Source organism: Sminthopsis crassicaudata, chromosome 2, assembly GCF_048593235.1.
Source record: "Sminthopsis crassicaudata isolate SCR6 chromosome 2, ASM4859323v1, whole genome shotgun sequence".
Taxonomy (NCBI): domain Eukaryota; kingdom Metazoa; phylum Chordata; class Mammalia; order Dasyuromorphia; family Dasyuridae; genus Sminthopsis; species Sminthopsis crassicaudata.
This window is the reverse complement of record NC_133618.1, coordinates 497,720,483-497,733,836: the sequence shown is the minus strand read 5'-3', so window position 1 is coordinate 497,733,836 and position 13,354 is coordinate 497,720,483. Positions and strand designations below refer to the sequence as shown.

Genomic DNA, 13,354 nt, shown 5'->3' with positions numbered 1-13,354 from the left:
CTTCTCTCTTTTTGCTCTCTCTCTCTTCCAGTCAAACTGGCATATATCCTCTTCCTCCTCCTCATATAAATTTTCTCTCACCTCCAGCCCTTGCCCAGACATGCCTGGAATGCCATCCCTCCTGTCTCCATTCTGTCAACTGGTGGGTTCTCATTCCACGGAAAATATTTTGCATCTCTGGATACCTACTGCAGGGCAGAGTAGGGAGAGTTTTGTTTTTGTCCTAGAGCCTAGGACAGCACCTGGCACTCAGTAGGTGATTAACAAATACTTGTTGAATTAAACTGAATTGAACTCTTCTAAAAAAGGATCCAGTGATTAATCCTAAGAACTGGGCACTAGGCTCTCTTGGGGCTCAGCCAACACCAGAACCTCTGCTTCTCTAGCAGGTGAATGAAAACTACTTGCAAACGCACTGCATGGGCCTCATCAGCCCCTGTCCTGGTTCTGCAAGCTGCCCCAGCCCCTGGCCCAAGAGAAGGCAGAGGAGCCAGAATGAGAAAAGAAAGGCTGGTCACAGCCTGGAAACAGGGCCAGTGCTTTCTCTCCCTGAACCCTGCTTACCTGGAATACCTGGGCCTCTGCTGCAGCTGCAGAAACTGCTATGATGTAGCTTTCTCAGTGATCAGAAGGAAGAAGTAAATCTGACCATATAATACAATGTTTCTTCAGTCAGGCCTGGTCAACTGCAATCTTAGAACAGCTTTCCCAAACTGATCTACTTCTGCCCAGGATGCTGCTGTCCTAAGAGTCACCCACGTCCAAGCTTGGTGTCCCTGATCCTCACCTGCCCTTGGAAACCTCCCATCCAGTGATCACGGTCTGGCATTTCTACTTCCTCTCTCTCACACACCCTCCCACTTTCTGTCTTTTCTTCCTTCTCTCAGCCTCTCCCCTAGCTCAGGCCCTCGTCACTTCTAACTGGACCATCACCACAGCCTCCTATCTGGTCTCCCTGACTCTGGTCTCTGCCTTCTCCAGTTTATCCTTCCTGCAGTTGCCTTTTGATTTTTCTTAAATGGCAATCAGCAAACTCTGGTGGCTCCTTGTTCTCTGCAGCATTAAACATAAACTCCCGTTTGGTATTTACAGTTCTTCACAATCTGGTCCCATTCCTGTGACTCTAGTACAGTCAAGTGGCCTCCTTTGTATTCCTCACACAGAAGATCCCACCTCCCTTACGCATGGAGCATGCTCCCTCCTCACTTCTGTCTCCTTGCATCTCTCACTTCTTTTAGGCCCAACTCGAGTACCAGCTTCTATAGGATACTTTTCCTGACTCCATCAACTTCTAACACAAATCCTACAGAAAAAATCTCAAGCTCCCAGCCTGCAAAATCCCAAGTAAAGCTCAGACTAACATGTAATTGGGAACCATTTAACAAAATAAAGAAAACCATAACACAGATGATGTTAATTTATGGTTTTCTAAGTCAATACAACTATTAGGGATTCAGACCCATTTGACTTAGACACCATTGCTCTAGACCAGGGCTTTTTAAACCTTTTCCACTCACCACCACTTTTTGCCCGAGATTTTTAATACTACCTTAGGTATATGGGCATATAAAACAAGTATATAAATCAAACATTTAATATTAAATCATAAAAAAGTTTATTTTAAAATAATTCTTTGTTATACATATAATTTTACCATTTATTAAAGATGAAAGCAAAATGACATATGATTGAGATAGAGGTGCTTCTTTATTTTTATATAAAGAATTAAACCTTGGTGGAATATATGATACTTTTTACCACTGTCAAATTTTTTGCAACCCCCACATTCAGTTGTATGACCCCCATATGGGATTTGTGATTCACAGTTTAAGCTTTACTTTAGAGCACAAGATAGGGAGATTTAAATTAACAGTGGGAAATAGATTGAAAATGTACTATTTCTGTTTTTTATAATCTGTTAGGCTTGGAGTACCAATCTTGTTTTGTAACCCCTCCAAATGATTCTGTAGCTGTTTTGCATGTGTACAAACAAGTACATGTTTTCTTGCCTTGCCAGACTACAGATCCTCAAGATCAGGGACTGGTTTTGCTTTTCCATTGTGTCTCCAATGACTAGCACACAATAATAGCTTAATAAATACCTACTGACTGATTATTAAAATTAAGAAGAAATACTTAAGATTGTTCTTCCTAAAGCACAATTCTGAACATGTTCTACCTTATTTACTAATAAAGCCCAAATTCCCTTTCCTGTAATTCAAGACCCATTATGACTTGTTTCCAATAAAAATCACAACATATATGATTATCTTAATTTGACAGAGAGCAATTGATTTATTACAAGAGTTAGTGTGGTCTACTAAACACAGAGCCAGCAAGCCTGGGATTCAAGTCCTACCAACTGGATGTCATTCATACAAGTCATTTAATCAGTTGACTTTTGCAAAGCAAACATCAATCTATTGGTAGAGGAAGTTTTTTCATCTGTAGTTTCAATGAAATCACAGAATTGGTCTTTAAAAACAAACTATTTATACAGGTTTGCAAAACACTTTATTACAATAACCTGTGAAAGAAGCCATGTTATTTTCATTTTATAGGTAAAGAAACAGAGGTTTAAAGCTGTTAAACTAGTACTACATCATCCTCTTGTTACCACACACTATAATGTAACCTTCCAACCTTATCTCCCATTATTCTTCTCATAAACGCTAGATTCTAGTGACATTTAGTTGTTATTCAGACATGATACCATTTGGGGTTTTCTGACAAAGATACTAGAGTGGTTTGCTATTTCTTTCCTCAGCTCATTTTACAGATGAGGAAACTGAGGCAAACAGGGTTAAGTCCAGAAGCTGGACTTGAACTTATGAAGATGAATTTTCCTGACTTCAGGACTTCTGTTCTATCCAATGCACCACTAGGGGCTTTAGCTCCCCAAACACATCTGGTACTCTCTCCATTAAGTCTTGGGTCTTATTATTCTGCTAGTCTCTCTATCTACGATGCCTTTCCCCATCCACTCCATCTAAGTGAATCAGAAACCATTCCTCCAAGAGCCTTTCCCCAATCCCTGAAAGTAACTTCTGCTGCCTCTAAATTCCCAGTGTTCCAAACCTCTAAATCTGTTGTCATGACTGCTGAAAAGCAGTAATAATCTTCCCCACCAAAACCCAGGGCAGGGACCTTCTGCTACAGGAGAGCCGGCCCCTCTGGGCCACCACAGCCTTTTTGTCACCGCAAGGACAAAGGGCAGACTTAAGAGGCAGCAGTGCCCTTCTTTTAACTGCTTACCAAAGCCAAGCAGCCCAGGGGCCACAGTTCTGGGTGCGGAGCATACCTGAAGAGATGCTAGCTGTCCAAGAGCATCAGGAAGAGCCATTAGTTGGTTATCATGAAGGTCCAAAACCTGCCAAAGAAAGACAAGTCTTTTATACCCCACTGGTCAAAGAGCTGAAAGGGCTTCAAATTAAGCACTCCACAGGTTAGAATGATTCCCTAGGACCTCTTCTGTAAAGGTCAGATGGAGGGAAAGCATTTCAGTAGTGGAAACTTCAGCCCACTCATCTCTAGCCTTCAAGGCTCAGCTCAAATTCCATCTCTGCCATGAAGACTTGCAAGCCCAGAATAATTTCTCTCTCCTTTGAAATCACATTTAGGGTCAGTGATTACTCATTCCACAATGAATCCCACATTGCTTTATGCCTTGTACTTTACAGACTGTTATTTATATTTGTTATTTAACTTGTCATGGAATGTTTTTCCTTTCCTACTAAATTGTACATTCTTTTTCCTTCAAACTTGGGTCTATACCTATAGGTTGTCTCCCTGTATTGTGATTGTGCTTGGTCCTTGGAAAGGACCACAACATCAGGGACATGACGCCATGACGTGTAAGTGAGTTGGAGGTAAGTGAGGACGGGCTGGGCCAGGTCACCAGCCTCACCTTCCCCTCCAGAACATCTGGGTCTGGTAACCAGATTTAGATCAGGATGAGTGGAGATGGTCCTGGATGCCATGGGAGACCTCAGCCTTCTTAAGCTACCTTTTACAAAGCAGTCCTTAATCTCTCATGGACTACCTTGCCTTTGCAGGCATCATCCCTGGCCCCTTGTCATCTTGGATTTTATGTCAAGCATGGGGAGAGAATATAAGCAGACCATGTAGTAACAAGCTCAAACATACTAGGATTCCTCTTATTTTACTTTTAAATTGCCCACAGATTTAGTTTTTCCCCATTCTTGTTGCCTGTCATTACAGTTGTTACCACATATATGTGGAAGTTGACAGAGCTTTATCAATAACTAAATAACAAAAAAGGAACCTGATCTTAGGCCTTTATCAACTGATTTCTGGGGAGATCTGGCACATTACCTTAATTGTTCCAAGGTTCAGGAGGTTACAAGATTTGGGAACCAAAGAAGTGAGAAAATTTGTATGAACAATCAACACCTATAAGGAAATAAGTTGGAGTAGTGTTACAACCTAAAGGATTTCAGGGGAAAAAAGCATCCATGCAGACTGAGACTGAAAAGAAAAGTATATGTACTTTTGAAACAGATATCGAATTTTAAAGTTACAGAATTTAGCACTGAAGAGGCTTTGGAAACCATCTAATGCAGGGGTTCTTAACCTGGGCTAGTCAATGCACTTGGTTGGAAAAAAAAATCTAAAACTATGTTCTTATACACTAATCTCTAACTGAAATTGAGTATTTCTTCAATTATTTAAAACCATTCTTTTGAGACTTTCAGAAGGGAACAGGACATACAAAAAGGTAAAGAAGCCCTGATCTGTGCAGTCCCCACACCTAACATAAGAGAAATGGACATCCTGGGGGAGAAAGAGATTTGCCCTACATCATAAAGCAAGTTAGAGGCAAACCACAATTGGAATCCTGACTCTAAATACATGCAAAAGCACACATGCAGGAGAGGGAAGATGTGCCAGACGAAGTCAGAGGAACTGGGTTCTGATCCCAGCCCAAGGTTTTTGTGACCACAAGAAAGTCTCCCATGGCCTAAGCCCCCATTTTCTCATCTGCCACATGCAGGGGTTGGAATGGGTGACGTCTTTGCCCCACCCTTCTATAAGGTGACAGTAACCAGCAACTTCACCATTGTCATCAGATGCTCCCACAATGGTGGTGAGCACTATTAAAGGCCCTTTATTTCAGCTGCCAAGCTAATACCAAATTTCTCATCTCTGGCAGCTCACTCCATCTCTGCTTAAATACCTGACATGGCAGGGAGCTTGCTGCTTTGTTTCAATTTTAAAAAATACTTAGTAAGTTTTTCTGAGATAACAACTTTTCTCTGGTCTCCTACAAGAGATGCTACATGGGACAAATGAGAACATTTAAGGAAGAATGACTCAGGGCATATTTCTGAGCCAAGAGTTGAACTAGAAAAAGGCAACTCCATTAGAGCAGAGACCTGTATTCAAATCCTGACTCTAACATGACATAACATTTGTCACTGTTTATACAAATCAACCTCTGGGTTTCAATCACTTCATCTGTAGAATGAAAACAGTAATACCGGCACTATCTACTTCATAGGATTATTACATACAAGGAAGCTCAATGTGAACCTTAAAGCACAACAGAAATGTGAGTTACTACTACTATGATTATTGTCAATCATAATTACAATAACAACAACCAAGATAACAAACTCAATAAGGTAAAAAATTATATTTAAAAAACTCCACCAAACTCTCTTTTTCAAAATTAAAATTTTCTTACCTTCTTCTGAAGTACTTTGCATGTGGAAAAAACCCCAAATGGAATCTAATAAAAAAAAAAATCAAAATAAACATCCATCAAACATCCATTTTCTAATTTATGGTATGGGTGTAGGAAATGAAGCTGAGAAAAAGAGTTCACATTGATCCTGGGAATGCACACCTTGGGAGAGTTTGGGGAGTACTTCTTATAGAGGTTGATTTCTGCCATACCCCTTGTTGATCATCAATCATCAGTGATCAAGCTTTTCAAAAATATCTCATCTGAGAGGGGTGAGGAGGGAGGAAGGGAGAGAATTTGAAACTCAAAATTTTAAGAAACAAATGTTAAAAATTGTTTTTACATATAATTGAGGGAAAATAAAATACTAAAGAAATAGGGTTTTGGTTTTTTTTTTTAAATAAAATAGGGGGAAATACCTTCTCTGGATGTTGTTAATAGCTTGTGTTTAACATGAATCAAAACTATTGATCAATATGACAAAGTTTAGCACACTGGCACAGTGTCTATATTAATGCATTAATACTCACATGATCAACCAAAGAAACTCCAGGCATACATTCTCTGAAGTTTATTTGCAAGAGCTATAAAAGAATCTAGACTCCTTTAGTTTCACTTTATTTTTTTAAATTTTTTTATTAATTTTATAATTATAACATTTTTTGACAATACATATGCATAGATAATTTTTTACAACATTATCCCTTGTACTCCTTTTTGTTCCGAATTTTCCCTTCCTTCCCTAGACGGCAGGTATTCCCACACATATTAAATATGTTATAGTATATCCCAGATACAATATATGTGTGCAGCACCGAAATTTTTTTGGTTGTTGTTGCTGCAAAGGAAGAATTGGATTTGGAAGGTAAAAATAACCTGGGAAGAAAAACAAAAATTGCAAACAGTTTACACTCATTTCCCAGTGTTCATTCTCTGGGTGTAGCTGATTCTGTCCATCATTAGTTAATTGGAATTGGATTAGCTTTTCTCTATGTTGAAGATATTCACTTCCATCAGAATACATCCTTATACAGTATTGTTGTTGAAGTGTATAATGATCTCCTGGTTCTGCTCATTTCACTCAGCATCAGTTGATGTAAGTCTCTCCAAGCCTCTCTGTATTCATCCTGCTGGCCATTTCTTACAGAACAATAATATTCCATAACATTCATATAACATAATTTATCCAATCATTCTCCAATTGATGGGCATCCATTCATTTTCCAGTTTCTAGCCACTACAAAAAGGGCTGCCACAAACATTTTGGCACATACAGGTCCCTTTTCCTTCTTTAGTATTTCTTTGGGATATAAGCCCAATAGCAGCAATGCTGGATCAAAGGATATGCCGAGTTTGATAACTTTTTGGGTATAATTCCAGATTGTTCTCCAGAATGGTTGGATTCTTTCACAACTCCACCACCAATAATGCATCAGTGTCCCAGTTTTCCCACAGCCCCTCCAACATTCATTGTTATTTGTTCCTGTGATCTTAGCCTATCTGACAGGTGTATAGTGGTATCTCAGAGTTGTCTTAATTTGCATTTCTCTGATCAATAGTGATTTGGAACACTCTTTCATATGAATGGAAATAGTTTCAATTTCATCATCTGAGAATTGTCTGTTCATATCCTTTGACCATTTATCAATTGGAGAATGGCTTGATTTCTTATAAATTAGAGTCAATTCTCTGTATATTTTCGAGATGAGGCCTTTATCAGAACCTTTAACTGTAAAAATGTTTTCCCAATTTGTTACTTCCCTTCTAATCTTGTTTGCATTAGTTTTGTTTGTACAAAAGCTTTTTAATTTGATGTAATCAAAATTTTCTATTTTATGATCAATAATGATCTCTAGTTCTCTTTTGGTCACAAATTCCTTCCTCCTCCACAAGTCTGAAAGGTAAACTATCCCATGTTCCTCTAATTTATTTATGATCTCGTTCTTTAATCCTAAATCATGGACCCATTTTGATCTTATCTTAGTATGTGGTGTTAAGTGTGGGTCCGTGCCTTGTTTCTGCCATACTAATTTCCAGTTTTCCCAGCAGTTTTTGTCAAATTATGAATTCTTATCCCAAAAGTTGGGATCTTTGGGTTTGTCAAACACTAGATTGCTATATTTATTCACTATCTTATCATGTGAACCTAACCTATTCCACTGATCAACTAGTCTTTTTTTTAGCCAATACCAAATGGTTTTGGTGACTGCTGCTTTATAATATAGTTTTAGATCAGGTACAACTAGGCCACCTTCATTTGATTTTTTTTCTCATTAATTCTCTTGAAATTCTCGACCCTTTGTTCTTCCATATGAATTTTGTTGTTATTTTTTCTAGGTCATTAAAATAGTTTCTTGGGAATCTGATTGGCATAGCACTAAGTAAATAGTTTAGTATAGGGAGTATTGTCATCTTGATTATATTCGCTCAGCCTATCCAAGAGCACTTAATATTTTTCCAATTATTTAAATCTTTATTTTTGTGGCAAGTATTTTGTATTTTTGCTCATATAATTCCTTTGGTAGATATATTCCCAAATATTTTATACTATCGACAGTTATTTTGGATGGAATTTCTCTTTGTATCTCTTGCTGTTGGATTGTGTTGGTAATGTATAAAAATGCTGAGGATTTATGTGGATTTATTTTATATCCTGCAACTTTGCTAAAGTTATGAATTATTTCTAATAGCTTTTTACCAGAATCTTTGGGGTTTTCTAAGTATACCATCATATGATCTGCAAAGAGTGATATTTGATTTCCTCATTACCTACTCTAATTCATTTAATCTCTTTCTTGGCTCTTATTGCCAAGGCTAGAGTTTCTAGTACTATATTGAATAGTAATGGTGATGGTGGGAAACTTTGTTTCACTCCTGATCTTACTGGGAAAGGTTCCAGTTTATCGCCATTACATATGATGTTTACTGACGGTTTTAAATATGCTCCTGATTATTTTAGGGAATATTCCATTTATTCCTATACTCTCAAGTGTTTTTAGTAGGAATGGATGTTGGATTTTATCAAATGCTTTTTCTGCATCTATTGAGATGATCATATGGTTTTTGTTAATTTGGTTATTGATATAGTCGATTATGCTAATAGTTTTCCTAATATTGAACCAGCCCTGTATTCCTGGTATAAATCCCACTTGGTCATAGTGTATTATCCTGGGGATGATTTTCTGAAGTCTTTTTGCTAATATTTTATTTAAGATTTTAGCATCAATATTAATTAGGGAGATTGGTCTATAATTTTCTTTCTCTGTTTTCAACCTACCTGGTTTAGGTATCAGTACCATGTCTGTGTCACAAAAAGAATTTGGTAGGACTCCTTCATTCCCTATTTTTTCAAATAGTTTATATAGCATTGGAGTAAATTGTTCTTTAAATGTTTGGTAGAATAGTTTCACTTTAAAAAGAGTCTTGTCTTTTTTTTGACTTTCAAGTTCCAAATTGCCTCTGGGAGCTACCTCTCACCCTCGAGTAAAATTGTGAAGGTCAGAAGCTCCCATGGTAACTGAAGTAAAAAAACTGGAACTATGCTCAAAAAGTAATCAAACTGTACATACCCTTTGACCCAGCAGTGTTGCTACTGGGTTTGTATCCCAAAGAGATCTTAAAGAAGGGAAAGGGACCTGTATGTGCAAGAATGTTTGTGGCAGCCCTCTTTGTGGTGGCCCATCAATTGGAGAATGGCTGAATAAATGATGGTATATGAATATTATGGAATATTATTGTTCTGTAAGAAATGACCAACAGGATGATTTCAGAAAGGCCTGGAGAGACTTACATGAACTGATACTGAGTGAAATGAGCAGGACCAGGAGATCATTGTATACCTCAACAACAATACTATATGATGACTAATTCTGATGGATGTGGCCATTTTCAACAATGAGATGAACCAAATCAGTTCCAATAGAGCAGTAATGAACTGAACCAGCTATACCGCAAAAGAACTCTAGGAGATGATTATGAACCACTACATAGAATTCCCAATCCCTCTAATTTTGTCTGCCTGCATTTTGGATTTCCTTCATAGGCTGATGATACACTATTTCAAAGTCTGATTCTTTTTGTACAGCAAAACAACTGTTTGGACATGTATACATATATTGTATTTAATTTATACTCTAACATATTTAACATGTATTGGTCAGCCTGCCATCTGGGAGGGGGGGAAGGAGGGGAAAAATTAGAACAAAAGGTTTGGCAATTGTCAATGTTGTAAAATTACCCATGCATATATTTGGTAAATAAAAATTATTAAAATTTAAAAAAAAAATTTTTTTAAAAAGAATTTCTTCTCACTTTGAAAAGGCCTTGCAAATGCCTCCCAGAAAACCCATCATTCCTCCCAATCCAGCATCCCAAGAGCTTAAATATAAACTCTTCTAATTTGGGGTTATTTTAAAGCATGTTTTCATTTGAAGAGAAAATTACAGAAGTCTCAAGATGCCTATCTCATTTTGGCAACTTAAAAAAAAAAAGATTAAGTTCACAGCTGTCCTTATTGTAGACATGAGGTCAAGAAAATAAGTCAAATAAAACACATAACTCAAACACCACCATGACATTACCTCTGAGAGTTCACATCTAGATATGTCAAGAATGTCATCTGCACCAGCTTCTTTTGCCTAAGGAAAAAATCACCACACAATTTTTCAATGTTAGCTCATTTCTGACATTCTAACCTTAGAAAACTTGGAAAACTGGTCACAGAATCATAGAATTTTAGATCTAGAAAAGACTTTAGAAATCATCGCCCTAATGTGAAGAAAGCAAAGCAAGAAAGGGAAGATGTCAGTTGTCCAGGATCATACAGTTAAATATACAAGCCATTATAACAAGATAACATTCAAAAAGTGATGAAAAAAAAACCCTTATGAATTACATATTATAAAGTGATAAGAAATCAGGAGTTATATATTATAAATATCATAATATAAAATTATTATTATATTGCAAAATATTATAAAAAATACTTGTGATAAAGTTGACCCTAGCTGAACATAATCTACCTTTGCATCTCTACTACTTCACATCATACATAGTGGAGTCATTGATTAAAATATGAAAGGGACCTCAGAAACCAACAGAGCCTAAAATCCACATTTTAACAAAAGACAAAAATTTAATTCAAATCAACAAATTCTGTCAAGTGTCCACGATGAGTAAAGTCAGGGATAGCTCACGTTTATATGGTATATTACAAACACTTTTCTCACAGTAAACCCTGTGTAGTAAATTTTGCAAGTATTTTTGTTCCCATTTTGTTCCTCCAGATGAGGAAATGGAGGATCTAGGATGTAAAACTGACTTGCCCAATCACACAGCTAGTGTGGGAGCCAGTGGGAGCCAGACCTCCCAACTCCCAATCTAGTACTTTTATAATTATATCAAGCTGCCTTCTTATATCATACCATGATATCTTATATCAGGGGGTGGTTGTGAGGAAAATGCTTTAGAAACTTTCCCTAGCTTCTCTTTCTCCTCTTCAGACACCCAGAACAAAATCAATCCATTCCCAAGGCCTTCAATTTTTTTATCTAATTCTCTCAATACCCTTTGAAAATATTAAGGCTCTAAAAGGGGCACTCGTTCCTTCTTATCCTATTAGAATTTTAGCATTTCATCATCACATAGCTCTTTCCCATTGCTCAAGTAAATTTAGTTTTCTAGATTCTATGGATTCAGGTATTGATAATTCAAAGTTTCTACTCAGAAACAAGTACAGCCAGGAAAACATTGTCCGCAGTAACATCAGGATTGTATGATGATCAACTATGACAGACTTGGTTCTTAGCAATTCAGTGATCCAAGGCAATCCCAATAAACTTTGGATAGAAAATGCCATCCACATTCAAAAAAAGAACTATGGAGATTGAATGTAAATCAACATATGCTATGTTCACAATTTTTTCCTTTTTCTTTTACTTTTTTTTCTTTCATGGTTTTTCCCTTGATTCATGATTCAACATAATTCATAAGCAAATATGTTTTTAAAAATGAATCTACGGGGCAGCTAGGTGGCGCAGTGGATAGAGCACCAGCCCTGAAGTCAGGAGAGTTCAAATGTGGCCTCAGACACTTAACACTTCCTAGCGTGTGTGATCCTGGGCAAGTCACTTAACTCCAATTGTCTCAGCAAAAAAAAAAGAATGTACATATATAACAACATTATGATATTTTTATATGTAACTGGGGAAAATATTTTTTTTTTAAAAAGCTTCTACTCAGCTCTAGTCTTTTCATCAAAAAGTCTTCCACCCCATTAAAAGTCCAATTTTTCTCTAGGATTGTACAGGGTTTCCCCAAGTGATATCATTTCCTTTTGGAATAGTGCTTTGAGTGGAAATGACCAGAACTATAGTTCTTTAGTATTTTTAACTGCTTCTTTCAGGATGTTTGTACTATTTTTTTTGGAGGGGGGGAACATTGGAAGCTCTGAATTTTGGCTATAACATTACTGGGATTTTTTCTGTTCCCTTTCAGGAAGTCTAACAGATCTTTTTAAAAAAAAAATCCTGATTTTCAGGGATTCCAATGATTTCTAAGCCAATTATTTCCTCAAAAAGCTTTCATTTTTGAAAGTTGTTTTCAATATAAGTAATCTTACATTGTCTTCTATTTTTTCTAATTTTCTGCTGTCTCATAGAATCACTGATTTGTATTTGGTCTGCTTTGTATTTGGGACCTACTTCTCTCACCAATGGACTTTTGCTAAAGTCCATTTCTAAAGGTAAGATTTGCTCTTCTAACCTCCTTTTCTTTCCAATTATTTCCTCAAAAAGCTTTCATTTTTCCCCCCCTGAGGCTGGGGTTAAGTGACTTGCCCAGGGTCACACAGCTAGGAATTGCTAAGTGTCTGAGACCACATTTGAACTTGGGCCCTCCTGACCAAGGGCTGGTGCTCTATCCACTGCGCCCCCTAGCTGCCCCACTTCTATTTCATTTTGAAAATTCTTGCTTCATTTCTTCTAGGTGTTCATGCAGTCCTTTTGGAAACTGCTTTTTCCTTTGAGTCTCTGCTTGCAGTTGTTATGGATTTGCAATAATTTTAGTTACTTTCTTTGATTTATTCATCTCCCCAGCTCTAGCTGTTGAACTTAGTGTGCCAGGGTCAAGTTCCATTCCCTGGAGCACTTGTGGGTGGGGTGACCAATCCTGCTTGGTTTTGCTTGGATTCCCTAAGTTCTTGCATTAACCTGTACTCCTTCTGGGATTTAATCTACCTGTCTCTTTATGGTTTAGAGCCCTGAGCATTTAAAGTTCTTGCTCTGGAACCTCAGGATCAGAGCGTTAGGAACCTCATCTGCCACGGGCCTGTGATGGCCTGCTCTGACAAGCATGGCACCACATCAGTTGATACCATATTGGTCACCAGGGATTTTATGATCCCCACACTGAATCTTTCTGACCAATCTGGACCTTTATCAGGGGAATCAACTGCTCTTGCTGAATCCAAATACAGCCCATTGAAGTTTATAGGTATCCCACGTCTGGGTCACACTGGTGGTCGCAGTGCTCATTTTGTTAAAGGGGCTCCCTTTCCCAAAGCCTATAACTTCCCAAAGTTTCTGACGTTTTCTATAGTTCCAGAATGGAACAATTCTTCATCATCATATGGTCTAGTACAAATTTCAG

General features: G+C 37.5%; 1 protein-coding gene across 8 annotated transcripts in view; it reads right to left on the bottom strand.

Moving 5' to 3' along the window:
* Positions 1-13,354, bottom strand: part of LRSAM1 (leucine rich repeat and sterile alpha motif containing 1) — a 38,870-nt gene that overhangs the window by 22,354 nt on the left and 3,162 nt on the right. For all 8 annotated transcript variants that reach the window (XM_074293683.1, XM_074293685.1, XM_074293688.1 and 5 more), the window contains 4 exons: positions 10,288-10,344; positions 5,708-5,752; positions 4,336-4,413; positions 3,302-3,370 (listed from right to left, as the gene is read on the bottom strand). In XM_074293683.1, coding sequence (XP_074149784.1) covers positions 3,302-3,370; positions 4,336-4,413; positions 5,708-5,752; positions 10,288-10,344 — 249 coding nt within the window. The remainder of the gene's footprint in view (positions 1-3,301; positions 3,371-4,335; positions 4,414-5,707; positions 5,753-10,287; positions 10,345-13,354) is intronic.